This window comes from Ochotona curzoniae, unplaced genomic scaffold (assembly GCF_017591425.1).
Source record: "Ochotona curzoniae isolate NIBS_2020 unplaced genomic scaffold, NIBS_Ocur_1.0 contig_883, whole genome shotgun sequence".
NCBI classification, from domain to species: Eukaryota; Metazoa; Chordata; class Mammalia; order Lagomorpha; family Ochotonidae; genus Ochotona; species Ochotona curzoniae.
In genome coordinates this window covers 51,803,282-51,822,361 of record NW_024466599.1, presented here as the reverse complement: position 1 = coordinate 51,822,361, position 19,080 = coordinate 51,803,282, and the positions used below count along the sequence as shown (strand labels likewise).

Genomic DNA, 19,080 nt, shown 5'->3' with positions numbered 1-19,080 from the left:
TATCTAATTTAATTCCACTGTGGTCACAGAACAAATGCTATTTTCGCAATTTTTCTTTGACGATTTATTCATTTCCTTTGGAAAGTCACATTTACAAAAGAGACAGAGAGAAAGATCTTCCATCCACTGGTTCACTCCTCAATGGCCATAAAAGCTAGAGCTTAGCAGATATGAAGGCTGGAGACAGGAGCCTCCTCTAGGACTCCCAAATAGGCACAGGGTCCCAAAGACTGGGTCCATCCTTCACTGCTTTCCCAGGCCATACGCAGAAACAGGGATGTGAAATGGAGCAGTTGGGATACGAACTGGTACCCACGTGGGATGCTGGCTCTTGCAGGTGGAAGAATAACCCATTGAGCCATGACTCCGGACCTTATGTTTGGGAATTTTTAAAATGTATGGAGGCCTGGGTATTTAGCCCAGCAATCAAGATGCTTCTCAAAGTGCTAGTGTGCTACTTCAGAGTACCTGGGTTCAATACTCAGCTGCAGCTCCAACACCTGCCAATGAATATATGGGGAGGCAGCAGTAATGGTTTAAGTACTTGGGTCCCTGCCACCCACCTGGGAGACCTGGATTGCATTTTCAACTACTGGCTGCAGTCCGACCCAGCCCCAGGCATTGAGGCACATGTGGGCAGCAATTTGCGATGGACATTCTAACCTCAAATGAATAAAAAGAAAGAAAACATGAAGGGCCTGGTATGAGTGCTCAGTGGCTAAATCCTCAACTTGCAAGTGCCAGGATCCTATATGTGCGCCAGTTTATGTCTCAGCTGCTCCACTTTCCTTCTAGCTCCCTAATTATGCCCTGGGAAAGTAGTAGAGGAAGGCCTTGCGCCAGTTCAGCTCTGGCCGTTGTGGCCATTTGTAGCAGAAGGAAGAACTTTCTGTCTTCTCTCCATCAATCTGAACTGCCTTTCCAATAAAAATAACTAAATTAAAAAAAAAAAAAAAAGATTCACCTTTCAACCATTAAGAGGTGACCCTTTAAAAATCACTGGTTATATTCCTTCTTACTTTCTCAAACATTAAGACGGCTATACTGGCATTCTTACACCTAGGGGTTTCTCTAGTCCTAACCTATTTATATCTTTCCTTTTTGGAGGTGCTGGAAATAATTTTTTGAAATTGACAACTAGTGCTCGCTTTGGCAGCACATATACTAAAATTGGAATGAAACTGGCAACTGGAGGAATAGATTTTCTTTCTGGGGGGGTTCTGTGCCCTTTTTAAAACATGTCTTGCAGGTTCATGTAATTGAGTTTCACTTCATTTTTAACAGTCTAACAATCTCCCTTAAGCTTAAGAATTCAGACTATTTGCATTCAATAAATTCTTAGTTTAGGTTTAAGTCTAGCCTACTTTTACCTGTTTTCTATCAGTCTCCCCCTTTTTAAAAAATTTTATTTATATTGGTCCCATTTGCTTTTCCTGTTTCCTTTTGCAATATCAGAGTATGTGTTAATATTCCACTCCACTTCTCTAGTGTCTTTTTAGTTATATCCCTGTATCTTTAACATGGAAAATGTTTATCACAATCTACTCTACAAAATTTCATCTCCAAATGCTCATTTTTATTCTGTTAAATCCAATCTACTTACCTACTATTAACCTCATCCAGGGAGTTCATATTTCCCATTCAGGTTTAGAATTTCTAAATTTTGAAAAAGAATAGTATTCCACATTTCTCTGAAATATCCCTTATGACCACCTATCCTTTCCTGTAGACAATTTAACATGCTGATAATAATTACTTAAAAGTTCTTATTCTCATTTTGAGTCACTCCTAGGTCTGTTCTGACCAGTTTTCCCATTAACTATGGGTCAGTTTCTGGTTTCTCCCCATGTCTATTTACTGTTCGGTAGACAGTGCGATGCTACTGCAGAGATTCCAGATTCTCTTAAATGACGGCTGGGTCACTTTGACCTTACAGAAGCTTGCATTAAGCATTATTAAGCATTATTAGGGTGGGTTCATCTCACTTAACATCCCGTTGGTCACGTGTAAGCACAGCCCTTGCATGGGCTTCACTGCAAAGCCCACATGTTTATCCAAGTCCTTTCAGCTCGCTGAGACTGGAACTTCAAACTACAGTGGGTGCTGCTGAAGTCACTTTTCTGCTGTTCAGCCTTGCTTGCTGTGCCAGAGTTCTGCTTTGAAAATGACTAGCTTAGGCACAACTAAGACTTGAGAGACTATTGACCATAGTTTTTCCTTCCACAGCTCCTCTCCATTCTCTATTTCTCTGCTCTGTTTCCAGGAGTCCCTACTGCCCTCAAACTCACCCTCCACCTCCCATGTCAACAGGAGCGCGTTCGTCTTCCTGAGCCCTGGTCGTGGCATCAGCTTACACTGCACTCAGGACTCCAATTTCTGCTTACTTTTTGTTGCTCTTTAATATTTCCAAATAGCAACCCCCCCTCCCCAGTATTCTGTAGAGTTTATATGGCTATTAGCATTGTAATAATACAGTTCACCCACTTAAAATTCAGTTAGATTGAGCTGTGATAGCATTTCATGCTTACTTTCTCAATATGAGACAGAAACCATGGAAGAATGAGTTGTAGGACAAAGAAAGATGAAACGAAGTCAAAGGAAGACACAGGCCAGTGTGGCAGCTGCTGTAGACTGGATGGGCTACTACAATTCTAGACAATTAAGGAACCAGAAATAACTGGGACAAATAATGCTACTATTAAGAGAAAACAGTAAGAAGAAGGTAAAACAAAGCAGATAAAATTACCCTTAACTTCTGGATTACTTACCGATGCTGCCCTAACAAATGCTTAACTGGACTATTGCGGTAAAGTTAATGAAAAAAAATCCAACATCATTGTTAATAGAACGAAACAGCACTAAAATCATGATTAGAAATGAGTTGGGCAAAAATCACTCATCCTTGACACCATCTCCTACCACCGAGGCTTCTGTAGTGTACTTAGTTTTCAAAACATTTTATAGGAACTATTTTAAACAATGCTATATGACTCTGTATCATGGGTAAATGCACAATGTTTTTGATACAGTCTGTACAATGGTCATTTGAAAACAGTCACTCACTTAAATTTTCAGATGTTACCATGAATTCTTCAACTTCATCATCAGAGTCATCAATTAAGGGCATGAAGGCATATCTATAAAGAAATTTTTATTAACATATTTATACCTGATCAATTTTCATTTTATAGCCAAAAAATTATCACATACAAAAAAATCTGTACCTTGAAAGTTTCTTATACATAAAAATAATCAACATTTAGTTATTTTACTTTAAAATGTGTGATAAAATTATTGTAAAGAAACTATAACCAGAACTCCTAAATCCTATTGGTAAACAAATAAAGGTACTACAAAAAGCTTTTGGAAAGTGGAATTAAAACGAGTTTATTTTGATATTGTCAGAAAAAAAAAAAAAGGGAAATCCACGTGTAGTCATACACGTAACACCTTCCTGGCAAGCAGCCTGCAGCATGGGAGACTCAGAGGAAGGAACTGTGTGCTGTACTTACTGCCCTGCTTTGACTCACCTTCCAGGTCACCACAGTCCAGCTGAGCCCTAAAGAGAAGCTGCTAATCTGGTGAAAACCAAGGCCCTGACTGCACCCCGTCTGCTGGGTGACAAGATCCCATTCCTTTCTAAAACACTGCAGGACACCCTTTCTGGAAGGTCTCTGGGCAACATTCAAAGTAAAACAGCATTTACTTTCTGTGACCAGTAGGTCAAGAGAGCTGTTAGAAATCATTGCTAACGGGGCCCTGCGTGGTGGCGCAGTGGTTAAGGTCATCGCCTTGCACGCCCAGGAGCCCATATGGGCGCCGGTTCTATCCCGGCAGCCCCACTTCCCTTCCAGCTCCCTGCCTGTGGCCCGGAAAAGCAGTCAAGGACGGCCCAAGGCTTTGGGACCCTGCACCCACGTGGGAGACCCAGAAGAGGCTCCTGGCTTCAGATCCGCATAGCATTGGCCGTTGCGCTCACTTGGGGAGTGAATCATCGGACAGAAAATCTTCCTCTCTGTCTCTCCTCAGCTGTATATCCGCCTTTCCAATAAAAAAATAATAAAAATAAATCTTTTTTAAAAAAAAAAAGAAATCATTGCTAACAACTCAAAAGTCTTAAAAATAAAAAAAGAAAAGAAAAGCTCAAGAATTAGGAAGAGGTTGTATAAACTGCTTTCTTATATCATGGAATGTCATAAAGTCATCAACAATAATGTGGCGGATCTATATTTCAAATTGGAAGGTGCAAAACTGTGTGTTGTTATTATTTATTAATTTTTAAAAAAGATTTATTTTTTATATTGGGAAGGCAAATCTACAGAAAAAAGGAGAGACAAAAAAATCTCCGTCTCCTGGTTCGCTCCCCAGATGGTTGCAACAGCCAGAGCTGAGCTACCCCAAGCCAGGGTCCAGGAGCTTTTTCTGGGTCTCCCATGTGGGTGCAGGGTCCTAAGGCCTTGGGCCATCCTCTATTGCTTTCCTAGGGCAAAAACAGGGAGCTGGATGGGAAGTGGAGCAGCTGGGACACAAACTGGTGGCCATATGGGATGTGGTACTGGAGGTGGAAGATTAGTCAGCTAAACCCACGCACCAGCCCTACTTTTTTAAAAAGAGAGACAAATACCTACACTGGCAAGTGCTTGCTCATGCTTTCTTGGAGCATTCAAGAACTTTAGCAGTTTTTCCCTGGGGAGGAGGGAGACGAAGCAAGGGCAGGTGTGGTTCCCATCACACCCCGTGTGAAGCACAATATTCTGAGCTTTCAAGCTTTCTGGCACTTCAGTTCCAGGCTTCCAGACTTTCTCTCCATCCAGTGCACCGACTGATGCCAGGCTCTCAGACCTCCTCCCCAGCGCCCGAGAGCAAGTGTCCCTCCCCAGTTCATCTTGCACAGTCCTAGCCCTTTCCTCAGGGCGATACATAAATAATGCCCTCTCCCAGGACTGACTCAGGCATCGCTAACTTCACTCCTGCACACGGGATGCTTGCCTCCACGCCTGACCACATGCTCCTTCAGAGTCACGCCTACTTCCCCAGGTTCAATTCGCGTGTTTGTGACACTGTAGAAGGTGGTCAACGGACACTTGGAAAGCTGAATTTTCCTACCTCTGATTATTTGCTGATGGCCTCCACAAAAACATGATTACAAGAAGGATAAGCGAAAAAAGGAAGCTCCAAAAGGCATCATCAACCCAGCGTTCCATCCAATCCTAACATCAGGACAATCCAAAGGTGAAACGTTAGTTTTCTGATCAACACACAGACTTCTCACTCAAACGGTACACAACAACAGATATCAGGGGATTCTTCCCAACCACAACTTCCAAATGAACAGCACACACATGTACACACACATGCACGCGCGAGCGCACACACACACACACACACAGTTTTAAAGAAACCTGTATAGTTCAGAATGCTTCTATGGGGTTTTCAGCATTGTAAACATTTCCTTCCCTAACATTTTACTTGGAACTTCGAATGGAAAGTACGAGGGTGAAGACAGGAGGAAAGAATTCAGGAGGTTCAACTGCTTCTTTGTTTAAATTATTCTGAGGGCAGCCGCCACTCAAGGCTTCCCAAGACTCGGCTGCTGTCAACTCAGAAGGCCAGACCAGCTCCCAGCTGAAGACAGGGCCCTTCTAAATCGAAGGATGCTTCTCCTTCCCGCTCGAGAACCACTGGGGAACACCTTCTGCGTCCACGAGGATGCCAACCTAGAAACACGCCAGCCTCAGGTTTTCAGCCCCACTGAGATCCAAAACCAGCCCATTTCACCGTAACAGGAAAAGAAATATTTCCTATTAAGCTATACGAGAGCTGAGGGGGGTTTTGTGTTTTGTTTTGCAAAATACACAAGAAGCTGAGAAAAAGATTTAAGAACTCTCAGATTTAAAGGAGGGAAAGTATTTTATGTAATTGTTTACAAAACAGCCAGCAGAAAATCCCCACTGACATTACCTCTATCTGCAAACACAAGCTAAATTCTTCAAAATTTCACAAAATAAAACAGTATGATTTCAAATGACAGCTGTTTAAATAGGAAGATTATACTTACTGATTGGCATTTTGCGATTCTAAATGTCTTAGTTGTCCATATCATAAATACTATAGAAGCTGAAAGACAAAAGTCACCTTTGAAAGAACATATAACTCCAAAATGCTTTCATATTAAAAAGAAAAATTAAATAACTCACCCAGCACAGCAAAGATCAGAGTGTTTGTAAAGTGTCTGTACAACGAAAATTTTACAGTGTTCTTTCTTAGCCTGAGGGTCTTCATGGTTTGTGCCAGACTTATAAAAATGTAGAAAGGGTTAAGGAAAAAACATTGTAACTAAGTAATAAGCAAGCAAAACAGAGTAAGAATCTTCCACATTTCCAAAGATAGTTTTTAAAACTGCCAAATGCAGTTCTTAAAACTGAAGCTTAGGGGCCCTGCGCAGTGGCGCAGTGGTTAAGGTCCTCGCCTTGCACGCCCAGGAGCTCATATGGGCGCCAGTTCTATCCCGGCAGCCCCGCTTCCCTTCCAGCTCCCTGCCTGTGGCCTGGGAAAGCAGTCGAGGACGGCCCAAAGCTTTGGGACCCTGTACCCGCGTGGGAGACTCGGAAGAGGCTCCTGGCTTTGGATCAGTATAGCATTGGCCGTTGCGCTCACTTGGGGAGTGAATCATCGGACGGAAGATCTTCCTCTCTGTCTCTCCTCTCTGTATATCCGCCTTTCCAATAAATAAATAATAAAAATAAATCTTTAAAAAAAAAAAAAAACTGAAGCTTAGAATGTTACTTAGCCAATACCTGATCACCAGGACCCTGCCTTGATCACAGATTTTACTTCTTAAGTTTTCCAGCCTGAACTCTACTCTAGTTCCAAGGGCAAAACGCCACCAAGCACACGGGAACACGTTCGCTCAGGACCAGCTCCCACGGCATGGGCAGGGACTGCACCTGCAGGGCCTGCTGCGGGCACTCTTCCCGTGTGGCGTCTGCTATAGTCTCTCTGCTTCTTTTCTGGTTTGCTTTTCCTACTCTGTCCTCATTTTACGTGGTGACTGATCACACATGAACAAGTTACGTCACCTATCAACGCCACTATGTAAATTAGAAAAACCTGAACTGTGAAGTAAAGCTGGGCTTCTGTGGTGAGTGGAGCAGCCAGCCCCACAGTGAGAATACGAGGCCTCCAGGATGAGTGACCTACAGCTGTCAGACGTCGCCGCTGGTGGCAGTATCTGGACAGGCAGACCAGTCTTGTGCTTGAGCTCTGCAGCCTAGCCGGGGGTGAGTAAGACCCTTAAGGAGGCCAGTGTCAGCTGGGGCAGGTGCAGCTCAGGGCCTGGGAGAGTGAGACCTGGGGATGCAAAAAGCTACTCCCTCATTCACGAGGCCCAGAATGGGAACTTGGAAGAGCTGGGTCTGGCTTGGACAAAGGTAAAGGAAGGAAGAAGGGAGGGGGTGTCCAGCTGAGTCTGGGGGGGGGGGGGGCTCTCTGCAGTGGTCCTGTCACACAGTGCAAATGGCAGAGCTTTTCTGAACCTTGGCTCCTTCCCAGAACAGGGCTCAGGGTAAGAGTCAACATCGTCAAGCCTGAAGAAGCAAAAAGACTTTCCTACTGATCCCTCTGCAAGAAGCTGGCATTCAAGGCACCGTGGGTTCCCCTGGGACAGACCAACACTGAAAATGACAGAGCTGAGCAAGTCCTGTGTTTTCAGTTCTAAATACTTTGTTCATCAGAAACCTCACTGCAGTACTAACATTACCAAAACTGCTTCTCAACTTTCTAAGTGAGCAATAAATTATAAAAGGAGAACAACGTCTGAAGTAACATAATCCGGGCTTGGCGCAATAGCCTAGTGGCTAAACCCTTGCCTGGCATGTCCGGGGTCCCATAAGGGTGCTGATTCATGTCCTGGTTACTCCACTTCCCATCCAGCTCCCTGCTTGTGTCCCGGGAAATCAGCAGAGGACAGCCCTAGTCCTTGGGACCCTGCACCCTTGTGGGGAACCCCAAAGAAGCGCCTGTCTCCTGGCTTCGGATCAACCTAGCTCTTGCCGTTGAGACCACTTGAGAAGTGGACAAACAGATGGAAGATCTTTCTCTCTATATATCTGCCTTTCCAATAAAAACGTAAGTCTTAAAGTAACACAACCCAATCAATTAAGCCGAGCATTAGTACTGACGAGTATGCAAATATGCTGTTCTCTCAGCACAGCAAAACAAGACCAAACCACCTGGTCTTGCTTAATAATTCAAAATGCTTTTTAAAAGCCAAAGATAGGGGCTGACATTATGATGCAGCGAGTTAAGCTACCACTTGGGACTCTGGAATCCTTTACTGGAGCGTTGGCTCAAGCCTGGCAACTCTACTTCCAATCCAGCTTCCTGCTAATAATGTACCTGGGAAAAGCAGTGCTTGCTGGAACAAATGCCTGGGCCCCAGTCACCCACAATGGGAGACCTGGATAGCTCTGGGTGGTCTTGGACCAGCACCATGCTTGTGTAATCATCTAGGTAATTAAACACTGGATAGAGAATCTTTCCCTCCCATCCTTTCAAATAAATAAATCCTTAAAAAAAAAAAAAAAGAGGGGAAGGAAAAAAAAACCCATCTCAAAGTGCCTAAGCCTCTGTTTAAATCAGACTGAGGTCAAGGTTAGATCATTACTCCCATTAGAAGAAAGTAGCACGAAGCCCATGGTCCCGAAGCCTAAGCACAACAGGAAAAGGATATCCACCAGCACAAGCCAGAGTCAAGCAGGGACAGGGGCAGGCTGGCCAGCAGGACAAGATCAGAGTCATTCGCCTGCAGCAAAACAGCAAAAATATACAACCAACCAGCAGAAACAGCAGCAGCACGCGAGAAAGGTTACGACAGTTTAATCTTTCGGGCTACTTTTCCCGTTACGACAGCATTAGTGTTACAGAATTAGCCACAGTAAGCTCACCAAAACGAGAGGAGGCAGGGTCACTATCCAAGGCAGGAACTCATTCCTAGGGTGTCTAGTCTGTTGCATTTGCCTCACTGGTGATCATTTTGGAAAGGCACTATCTTTTTGCACTGAGAAAGCAGGCTTTTCACACTTTAGTAATAATTACTCAAGAGAAATCTGAAAGCCGACTTTCCAGCTTCGGTGGAAGAGGAAATGGAACAATGGATTTCCTTTCTTTCACTGGGAAACACTAAGCTATTTTTAATTTCTTTATTTTCTTATGACTATTTCCACACTTGCATTACAAACATTACCAAGCAAGCAAACTAAACTTGGCATGCTGTTTTCTTCCTCTCCTCACCTCAGTCTGGCTCACTGTGTCCTGGAAAGTACTGAAGTCAATGTTACCCATAAAGACAATCAATTACTCTCATTCAGATCCAGGTGGAATTAGAACTGCTTTTCTCTGGAATTTTCTGTCAAGTCGTTGCATTACTGAATTCTTTTCCCTATGAACTACCTTGTGGAGAGTGATGATCAAAATCTTTTAAACACCTCTCTGTAAATTGCGAGGAGAAAAGATGGTACACACTCTTGTAAAATGCATAGTCTACAGTTGAATTAACTGAAGGACTTAACTGCCTCAATCTGCGAAAGGCTCCAAGCACACACGATTCTAGAAACAGAATGATTCCAAATGGAATTTATCATCTTGGGTTCGTGTTTTAAACACAGGATGGCGGCAGGCAACACGTTTAAGCTCTGAGACAGGCCAGCAGCTGGGATCACTGTGGTTCTGTCTGTCGCAGCTCCACATGTGTTTAGACTCCCTGCCCGGTCTCAACATGAGTGACATCGTGGCAGGAAGCACGTCACAGCTGCACAGGGCCCACGGCCTTTGGGACCAGTCCCTTTATCACTGAACCTCTCCTCACACACAGGACCGAGGCAAATGCCTGCACGCACAGACGTGAGCAGCTTTCATGCTCAATGAAGTTTTTCAATGTCATTTATCTGGTAATTTCTTGAAGTACACCTACATTCTGCCATCTTAGCAACAGAATGTCTCTAAGTGTTATTTAATGAAGAAAACATGAAAAATGCCATTAGAGGAAGATATTTCTATCCCTCTGAGAAAATCAGATTTAAACTCTCATTTTACTCAGTAAACTTGGATTTCTAAATGAATAGCTTTGAATATAATCAGAACAGGGCTACTTATGCCAGTTCAATCAGAAACAGCTTCTTAAATCAAGCGGCCTGTCCTATGAGAACTGGGTGGGTGTCTGTATTCTGTGGGGAGACCCCACAGTTCTCACTAGAATTGCAAAGGCATCTATGATTTCAGAAGGTCATAGATGAAGAGTAAGGTTTAAAAAGAGTAATTTGGCTTTTTTTTTTTTTTAACCTGAAAGCACACTGAGAAGTCACAGGGAGGAAATTCTAAAGCTTAGAGAGCTCAGGCGTGGGAAGCCCCCCCGAAGGACTGGGCACAGTCGACTGCTGGCAGCGCTGTGTTAGTATCCCAGCATCAAGGGAGATGAGACATAGGGAGGGGAAATGCAAAGAGATACGGTGAACATAAAACAAGAAAATGTAAAGGTGAAAGACACAGCATGGAAGGCAGCCAACAGAAGCAAAAGAACATGATAAAAATGAAACACATTTATTAGGAAGGCATGCCTAAGAGGACACAGACACAGCAAACAGACGAGTCATGCTCTGGCGTTTGCAGAGCACTGCATCTCCCTCTGACCAGGTAGTCTTCTGGAGAATGCTTCCCATTTCCACGAGTGCCAAAACGAGGAAACAAACTGAGGAACTCTCCACACTCAATTGCTGTCAGTAAATCAAAGGAGGCCACGCGAGACCCACGGCCTCTCAAGCTTCCCCCACAGCAGCATGGCGTCAGCCCCTGGAATGACTCCCACGTGGGTGCCTGGTATGGCTGACTCTGCAGCACCGGGCACTGCCAACTGCCCTCACCTCTATCTTCCCCTGGACTTCCCTCCAGGCACCATCCTGGTTATGCCTTCTCCTCGCTGGTCTAAGTGCTCTTTAGAGCTACTCCAAAGCTGCCAGCAGCTCCCTTGCACATGACCTCCAAGCTTCACCATCACTTCTGACTCTTCGCAGGAATGTTCTGGGTAGCTCAGACTGCCTTCCTAATGGTCCCTCCTCCAGGTTCACTGCCCTGGAATGGCAGCGTTGCCCCAGCCAACCAAATACGATAGGCAAGACTTCTTTGCAGAGATGCCTGCCTTCACTGTCACCTGTTTCTAACAGGTCTACCATCTGCACTCACATTCCTATCTCCCCACCTTATTTCTGACCCCGCCACCTCTTTAGACCATTGCAAACGACTGCCTCGAGTCGCTTCTCCCAAAGGATGGTCTTTGGCCATCCTTGAGCTCTTTGTAAAACAGAGCTCATCAAGTTACTCATATGCACAGCTTTGATTCCTCTCTATTTTCTGCCTTCAGGAGGAACTGGAAACTTCATTTCTTCTCTCCCTTCTGGTGCCACCTGCAATGATTCTCCCACACCTATTCACCTGTGCTGAGTTACCCTGGGGTGTTCCACACCTAACCCCCTGTGTTCTCATGCTTCCAAATACATATTCCCCTCAGTTTTTCCCAGACTGCATCTCCTCCAGTGAATTGCTACTTATCCTCCCTGTCTCAATTTTAATGTTGCCCCCTCTGTCAAGTCTCATTAATTTCTCTCTTCCCCTATTCAGAACCACAGCACCCAACAGTGCAGTACTATTGCTGTGTTGCTCTCACTTCACAGCTGTCTCCACTCCCAGGCTCGGCATCCCTTCATACAGGGTCAGCACCTTTTTCATCCATGCCGAACTAAATAGGAAAAAAAAAAAGATATTCCATGCTTGGAATATTCTTACTTATTCACTTCCAACTAAAGTTCTATGCTAAGGTAACAATAATGTGTAACTATATTTCTTTTATTATTATTACAAATTAAAAGCACTCTGAAAGCAGTGATATAAACAAATTCCAAAGTAAAGGATATGAACCATATAAAAATGGAGTCAATAATTGCTAAAACAATGTCACCCACAAAAACAGACAAATGGTTAGAACCCTGGAAGATAAAAATGGGTTTGGGGGCGGGGGAAAGTAGGTAAAGTGTAAAAGTTGAATTATATCATAGCAATAGCATCTAATGAAGAAAAACAACTCAGCTTATTCTATCACTTTACAGTGCAGCAGAAACATTTATTTCCTAGGAGAACTATGTTCAAGAACATGGAAACTGTCTCTTTTGGCAGCAGCAAATGTGACTCTGTCATCTTTACGTTTCATCATTGCAATATAAAACTGTATGAAGGGATGGGGGCTACAAGCAACATGTCACCAAGCTCAGCTAGGCCAATCATCTCACACTCACCTGCACCTGACCAGCCCTACCAGGACCCGTGACCTTTCCTGACTGTGCTGGGAAAGGACAAGAGCAAAGTCAAGTTAACTCTGTGTAAACAACATACAGAGATTCAGAGGTTTTCGTGATTATGTAAAGGTAAAAATAAATACACTTGAAGAAGAAAAGGGCAGGTATAGCTAGCATGAAAGGCTGATGTATCAAAAGTCAAGAGGAGGAAGAATGAATTCTTTTAAAACATTGTGGGATCAATGTCCTGCTTCAAGGATCCGATCCGTCTGTGAGGTAGGCGCAGGCATCCAGCCTGCCAGTTAGGCCCTCGGTGGCCACAGTGCAGTCCTTGGTTGAATGCCTGACTCCAGCTTCCTACGATAGCAGCTACGGGGAGGCAGCAGTGATGGCCCAAGTCTATGGGTTCCTGCCATCCGTGTGGGAGACCTAGGCTGTATTTCCAACTTCAACCCTCACCCGCCTACATTGCAGGCTGCAGTGGGTACGGGTAAGCCCTGGGTGGCAGGAGCTCTTGCTCTCTGTGCCTCTCAAATAAATAAAAGTAAACTTAACCACCCTGGGCAGTGATCTCACGTACGCCTCTAATCCAGAAGACCCCTTTGGTTAAAATTACAAGGATTTTCGAATCAGATGAGAAGTAATATACCAAGTCCTTAACCACTTCTTAAGAAAACTGAAGCTAGAAAAGTGAGGGTCCTCACAGACATAAATACTGATATTTCTCTAGAAAGTCAGAGAAAACTTAGAGCAAATCACACCAGACGTGTGTTTGTCTGCTCTGGATGATTAACTTTCTGTTTACTTGACTCACACTTTCAAAGTCAGCGTTACTGAGGACATGGTTGTGTACAAACTGCACGATGACAAGGACAAACGCTCTTAGTGATAAACACTTATAAACATTTCTAGGATGGAACTAATTCCTGAGACAACATCTAGAGACACCCACTTAAGAAGTTCTCTGCCCAACATCCAGCTTCCGGGGAAATATGTCCAGGGAAGAAACTCAAATTGGGCCTGTTCCATCATTAAGAATTCACCCGAGGAGCTACAAAGCTGGTGATCTCATTTCACAGCAACAACCAGGGTGGGTGGAGGGAATATGTCCCATTTACCCCGATGACTCTCATCACGCCTTCAATAGCTGCGAAGATGAAGTACAGCAGCCCCAGTCCGATCACCCGGTGCATGACTGCTCCTAAGCGAGGCCTGCAATAACAGAGGGGATGGGAGACAGAAAATTAGAACAGCCTGGTCAGTTCAATGTGTCAGAATATGGGAGTGGGCCCCTGTTCCGAGATCACAGAAGTCACCATCTGACCCAATTGCTCTGAACCTGCAGTGAGGCATGGCCTAGTTGCAAACACTGGATTTCCTGAGAACACAGCAGAAACAGAGACCTAAGAAAATGGGTCTCTTCTTCTAAGACTTAAGCCCTGTAAAATCACAAGAAGGGGTGTCCTGAGCACAAAAATGCCAGACTTCACCACTAAATATAAGCCATGTGGTTAACACATGGCTGGCATTATTTCTAACATGGAAGAGCACGGCTGCTGAAATCCAGCAAAACAAGCGCCAACCTGTAAGTGCCACCGGCACAGATTGTAATTTAAGTCCTCCACTGACATTATCCTGGGCTGCACTTTGTTAAGAGATAATCCCCAACCTGCGACTTGGCAGAGAAAGAGGATACCAGGGGACGGAACTCCATCACTGTGTGCTCCTCACTGCCTGCTGACAGGCAAGTGCCAGGCAGAAAGATGTGCAAGTGAGTGCTCAGGGTGCCGAGCAAGGAAAGAGACTTCCGGGGCTACCAGGTGACTGCAACAGGAAAGTGCAGCAAGGAGACCCTGCGGGAATGCTTGGGCTGCTGGACACCAGGAGGTTTGGGGACAGAAAAGAGATCAGTAGCTTGAAAAAAGACCCGAGAATGAAAACTATCTTACACCCAGAACTTTCGAAATCACTTCAGCAGAACTCTCAGAGCATGCTCCACATTGAGAACCCTGGGTTGACATCAAGTAGCTGTGCCCCATCCCTGGGTGCTAAAGTGGTTGGGAGGAAGGGTACTGCTTCTCCACTCGCCTCCTCTCTTCCCCAGATACAGGAAGAAGAAAAAAGAAAATTTAAAAACAATAGTCTCACCCACTTTCCTCTAACCCTTGACCCTTCCCACCCTAATCAACTACGTAAACATTAAAATAAAATTTAAAGAAAGAATCATTTGACATGTTTCCATTTTTTTTCACGTTGGTTATTTATCCACCTAACAAAAATTCAAATTCAAGGTCTTTAATTGTAGGTGACATAAAATAAGAAACTTTTTACAAGCACATGCTTGTTAAGTCTGCTCTTTTTGGCGTCTGTACTGACATTGAACTTTCTGCTTAGTGCAGAGGGACTAAACCACTGGGCAGGAGACCTGGATTGACTTCCACCCACCAATACTCACTTCACAATGCCATAGCCCAAGCTCACAATGATCACCAGGAGGCGAGCCAGCGTCCTCTTCACCGCAGATATCAGCTCCGCAAAGATCAACAGACCTTGGGCTGAAGGGAGGAAAGGAAAAACTGCTCATTGTGTGCACATCCACAGCTGCCCACCAAGCCCATCAGGTGCACTGCACACAACGACCCTATGGCTGTGGGCCCAGCAGCCACACTGGACTCAGAAGTCCTCTAATCCAAATGATGTCTAAAAGCCACAGTGAAAGGTCTCACTCTGCATCAGATCAGCTCTGCTGGGTGCAGCTAATTTTCTCTTAGTAGGAAACCTGTCTCCATGAGTTTTCCTATGTTCTTCTTTGTTTGATCATGGCAAATTCCAACCCTCTGTCCTTCATCCCTTTCTCCCTCCCACTTTTTTTTCCCCCTCTCTCTCTTTCTTAAGGATTTATTTGAAAGAGTGACAGAAAGAGACGGAGACATAATTTTTTTTTTCTCTCATCTGTTGGTTCACTCACAAATGGCCACAATTACCAAGGCTAGGCCAGCCTGAAGCCAGGAGCCTCTTCTGGGTCTCCCACGTGCAGGGGCCCAAGCACTTACATCATCTCCACTACTTTCCCAGATGCACCAGCAAGAAGCTGGATCAGAAGTGGAGGAGGCCGAGATTCTTACTCTGCATCCATATGAGATGTTCCTCAATTTACTTTTCTTTCTGGAAATTTTTTCCCACACATTTATTTATTTGAAAGGAAGAGTCACAGAGAGGGTCCCCACACACAGCTCTGAGCTCTCTCCCGGCCGTAGGGCTGGGGTAAGGGGCACTTGCATTTTACTTCTCTGTCCTTTTGCGATCTACCTCCCAGCGTCTGGACACGGTCAGAAGATCAATACGGCCCCTGCTCACACTGCCTCCTGTGGAAGTGGTGCTGATGGGGCCTCCATGAGCCACAGCTCTGCTCACAAACGCTAGGAAATTTCTGGATCATGCTAGAATTAGGGACACAGTTAAACTTACTTGATAGGCCGGTGCTGTTGATGTTTTGGTATTCAGTATAAAAAACTGCCTTTTCAAGCATTCCTAGGAAAATAACGGCTGCAATCCAGAACTGGATCCTTAATATGTCTTTCCAATAACACGCAGACCACATCAGCCAGAGAACACCGTACAATATGTAAACAATGCACATCACCATGTAGAACTGTGGGAAGAGAGGCAGCGCTATCAGGCAGGCCTTTGCATCATCTGACATGGAATTTCTACAACAAAGTATAATAAACACTTCATTTCTCACCCTGGAACCAAACATGGAGAATATGTCAGAGCATTAGATAATGGCAGATAATCACCCCCAAGTTTCTACGTTTTATGTTTTCCAAAAATGTTACAAAACACATCTTAAGGGGGAAAAAAATGAAAACCACTCACAATCATGAGAGGCCAATCTGATGCAGAGATATACCCGTGGGGCCCCACCATGGAGAGAGACACTGTGGACAGCAGGAGGAGAAAAGAGAAAAATGAAAGTTAATCCTCAGGTTTCTTCAATCTTTACAAACAAGCTCATTTTCCAGAGAACTCCAAGAATACAAGCCATACTAGCAAACACCCAAGTTTTACTTAACATACCCAAGCTGCTAATTAGTAGCCGTCTGTTTATGCAATCGGATTGAGATCTCTTTTCCTGTAGCTAACCATCTGCACTGATCTGATCTTTCACAGGAAGCACAGTGTCGCTGGGCTACCAAGCACAACTGTAGCGTGCCTTCCTGCAGATTCACAGATTTCCTTTAACCTAAGCTGGGCCTCTAGACTGGGCTTTATCTGAAAAATCATAGTAATAAACAGTGTCAAGGACAACGAAAGACACCCGAGGCAACTCTGATTACTAACTTGCCTGGTGACGTCAGCGGAACAAAGCAAGACCAGGAAAGAGGGCACAAAGGGCCACTGTGACATGGTCTGAATGCCCCCCAAAAGCTGTGTGCTCAATCTGAACCCCACTGCGGTGATGTTAAGAGGCGGGGCTTTGGGGTAATTCCCTGGCAAACGGAGCTAGAAGGCACAGCTTAAACACCTTTTGTGCTCTTTTACCACACAAGAACACAGTACAGGGCACCTTGGAAGCACACACTGGACTGTCACCAGACAACCACACTTGCTAGCCCTTGATCTTGAACTTTCTAGCCTCCAAAACGGCAAGGAAATATCTGTGTAGTCTGGGAGATAAATGAATAGCATGATATTTTCTATCCAGTTCTATCTCCCAGCCCCTTTCAATGTCCCAAAGTTTAATTAACAGAACAGGGAAGCTGCCCTGAACTGAACTCAACACTTTGGTGTTTATTCTGTACAGGCTCGTGGGCGTGAGGGATTGTGTCACAGCCACAGGGAAGCAGCGGGATAGCCAGGAGGCAGAATGGCATCAGGGTCCTTGCTCCCTCCACCGGGCAGTCTGGCCCATGACCGCCGACTCCGGGAGGACACCTTCACCCCTCCCTCAGCAACCTTCTCCACGCTCATGTATGTCTCTCCTCATTGGTTCTTGCCCTCTGCCACCCTCGTCCCCAACATAGAGAAGCCAGGCTTGGCTTTACTTTCCGGTCCCAGTGGGGGAACATGAGCAGCATGCACATGCCCTGGCCCTTCACTGGTCCAACAGACCCGGTGTCTAGAAAACACTAGAGGAACCAACCCTGGGACCTGTGAAAGCACTCCTGCCCTTGCGAGCTGCTGCCTTGAGGCTGCTCCTGTGAGCACCAGAGAACCAGAGCTTACAGAGGCACACAGGGTCCACCGTGGGCAGGAGGTGTGGGACAGATTATGCAAGCCACGGCTGGCAGGATGTTAACCGTCACCGCTATGCTCCAGATCCTTTAAAATAGACTATTCTAAATAACAAAAATTCTGAACCCCCAGTTATGGTTATGAGAAAGAAATGAAGAACATAATCCACTTTAAATATGATAAAGATATTGCCTACTCATTTTAAGCCTGAAAATATGCATTTTTATATTCTACTACAAACTTTAAAATTTGTCCTTCAAGAGAGGGGTGCATAAAGAAGCTGTTCTATTTCATGGAACACTACACAACCATAAGAAGAGAATGAAATCCTACCATTTGCAACAAAATGGTCCCAGCCAGAGACCATTACACTCAAGGAAATGAGCCAATCCCTAAAAGGACAAATACATTTTCTCTAAGGCAAACTTCATGCAAAATCCAAAACAAATAGATGTGTAGGTGAACAAGTACACACATATATTCTCATAGACAAACTGTGCAATAGAGACTAGCACACCAGGAAGTGGAGATATGTCACAGTACGCATCTCTGCTTCCGAACGAAAGGTGGACTCCAGCGAAGCAGGTAAACACACTTCGACAGTACGATACTAGATTTTCTATCACTGTCTAAACTGACAATCCGATGATGTATTTAAATAGCAGAATGTTAAAGTTGTAACTGTTACAGCACTGCATACTACTGTAGTAATACGAGGGAAATGGCCGGAAGGGAAAGTGGGGAAGAAAGGGGAGGACAAAAGGGAGAAGAACAATGGAAGAAAGGAGAGCACAAGACAAAAAAAGAAAAAAAAGCATCATGGAAAACAATAAAAATAATTTAAAAATTTTATCTTAAATACACATTATTATTTGTCAATAAAATAGTTCATCTTTACTTTTTGCTCAACAGAGTTTTTAATCCATTAGGAACTCAGTATTAGCATTAATAAAAGCATGGCATTTTAAGCCTTTAAATAAGGACATGCATTTTGAAGGATGAGTTTTTAACAGAGAAGCAGATTTGGGTCAATGACAAAAACACAGAGTTCAGAAAATGCAGAGTGAACACGCATGCAGCTTAACGATACCATTCAAATTCCAGCTCGCATCTACTTTTTCTGTTTTAATAGACACAATAAAGATATGAAATCCATCTCTCTGTGTTCTGGCCACAACATCCTGAAAAAGAGGGAAAAAAATCCTTTATTATTCTTAACAAATGGCTATATAAGCAACAGTAAACAACCGTGCACCACATTTAAATGCTGGAAACTGAACTGGGTTGCTTTCCAAAAACACGAACCACACAGAGCAAAGCAAGGGGCAGCGGGGAAGCACGGGCGGCGTCCCCACCACTCGCCCCGACTCCAAGGGCGGCCGGCCGGAGCTCTCCTCACTCCGTGATGTCTCTGATCTTTCCTAGTTCTATCAACTTGTCCCAATGTTACCACTGCTTTATTTGATATTACAATTCAAATAACTTAACATTTTTATTTATT

General features: G+C 44.4%; 1 protein-coding gene and 1 non-coding gene across 2 annotated transcripts in view; both read right to left on the bottom strand.

Moving 5' to 3' along the window:
- The window catches only part of TMEM87B (transmembrane protein 87B), a 39,649-nt gene that overhangs the window by 9,593 nt on the left and 10,976 nt on the right, over positions 1–19,080 (bottom strand). Inside the window, exons 6-15 of the mRNA XM_040993529.1 lie at positions 18,670–18,760; positions 16,221–16,282; positions 15,810–15,993; positions 14,797–14,896; positions 13,460–13,553; positions 11,964–12,035; positions 6,198–6,306; positions 6,059–6,117; positions 5,107–5,210; positions 3,064–3,137 (exon numbers count right to left, since the gene is read on the bottom strand). Of these exons, the coding sequence (XP_040849463.1) occupies positions 3,064–3,137; positions 5,107–5,210; positions 6,059–6,117; positions 6,198–6,306; positions 11,964–12,035; positions 13,460–13,553; positions 14,797–14,896; positions 15,810–15,993; positions 16,221–16,282; positions 18,670–18,760 (949 nt within the window). The remainder of the gene's footprint in view (positions 1–3,063; positions 3,138–5,106; positions 5,211–6,058; positions 6,118–6,197; positions 6,307–11,963; positions 12,036–13,459; positions 13,554–14,796; positions 14,897–15,809; positions 15,994–16,220; positions 16,283–18,669; positions 18,761–19,080) is intronic.
- On the bottom strand, positions 17,003–17,134 carry LOC121165487. The gene has a single exon (XR_005885268.1). It is a non-coding gene; the product is annotated as a small nucleolar RNA SNORA36 family (small nucleolar RNA).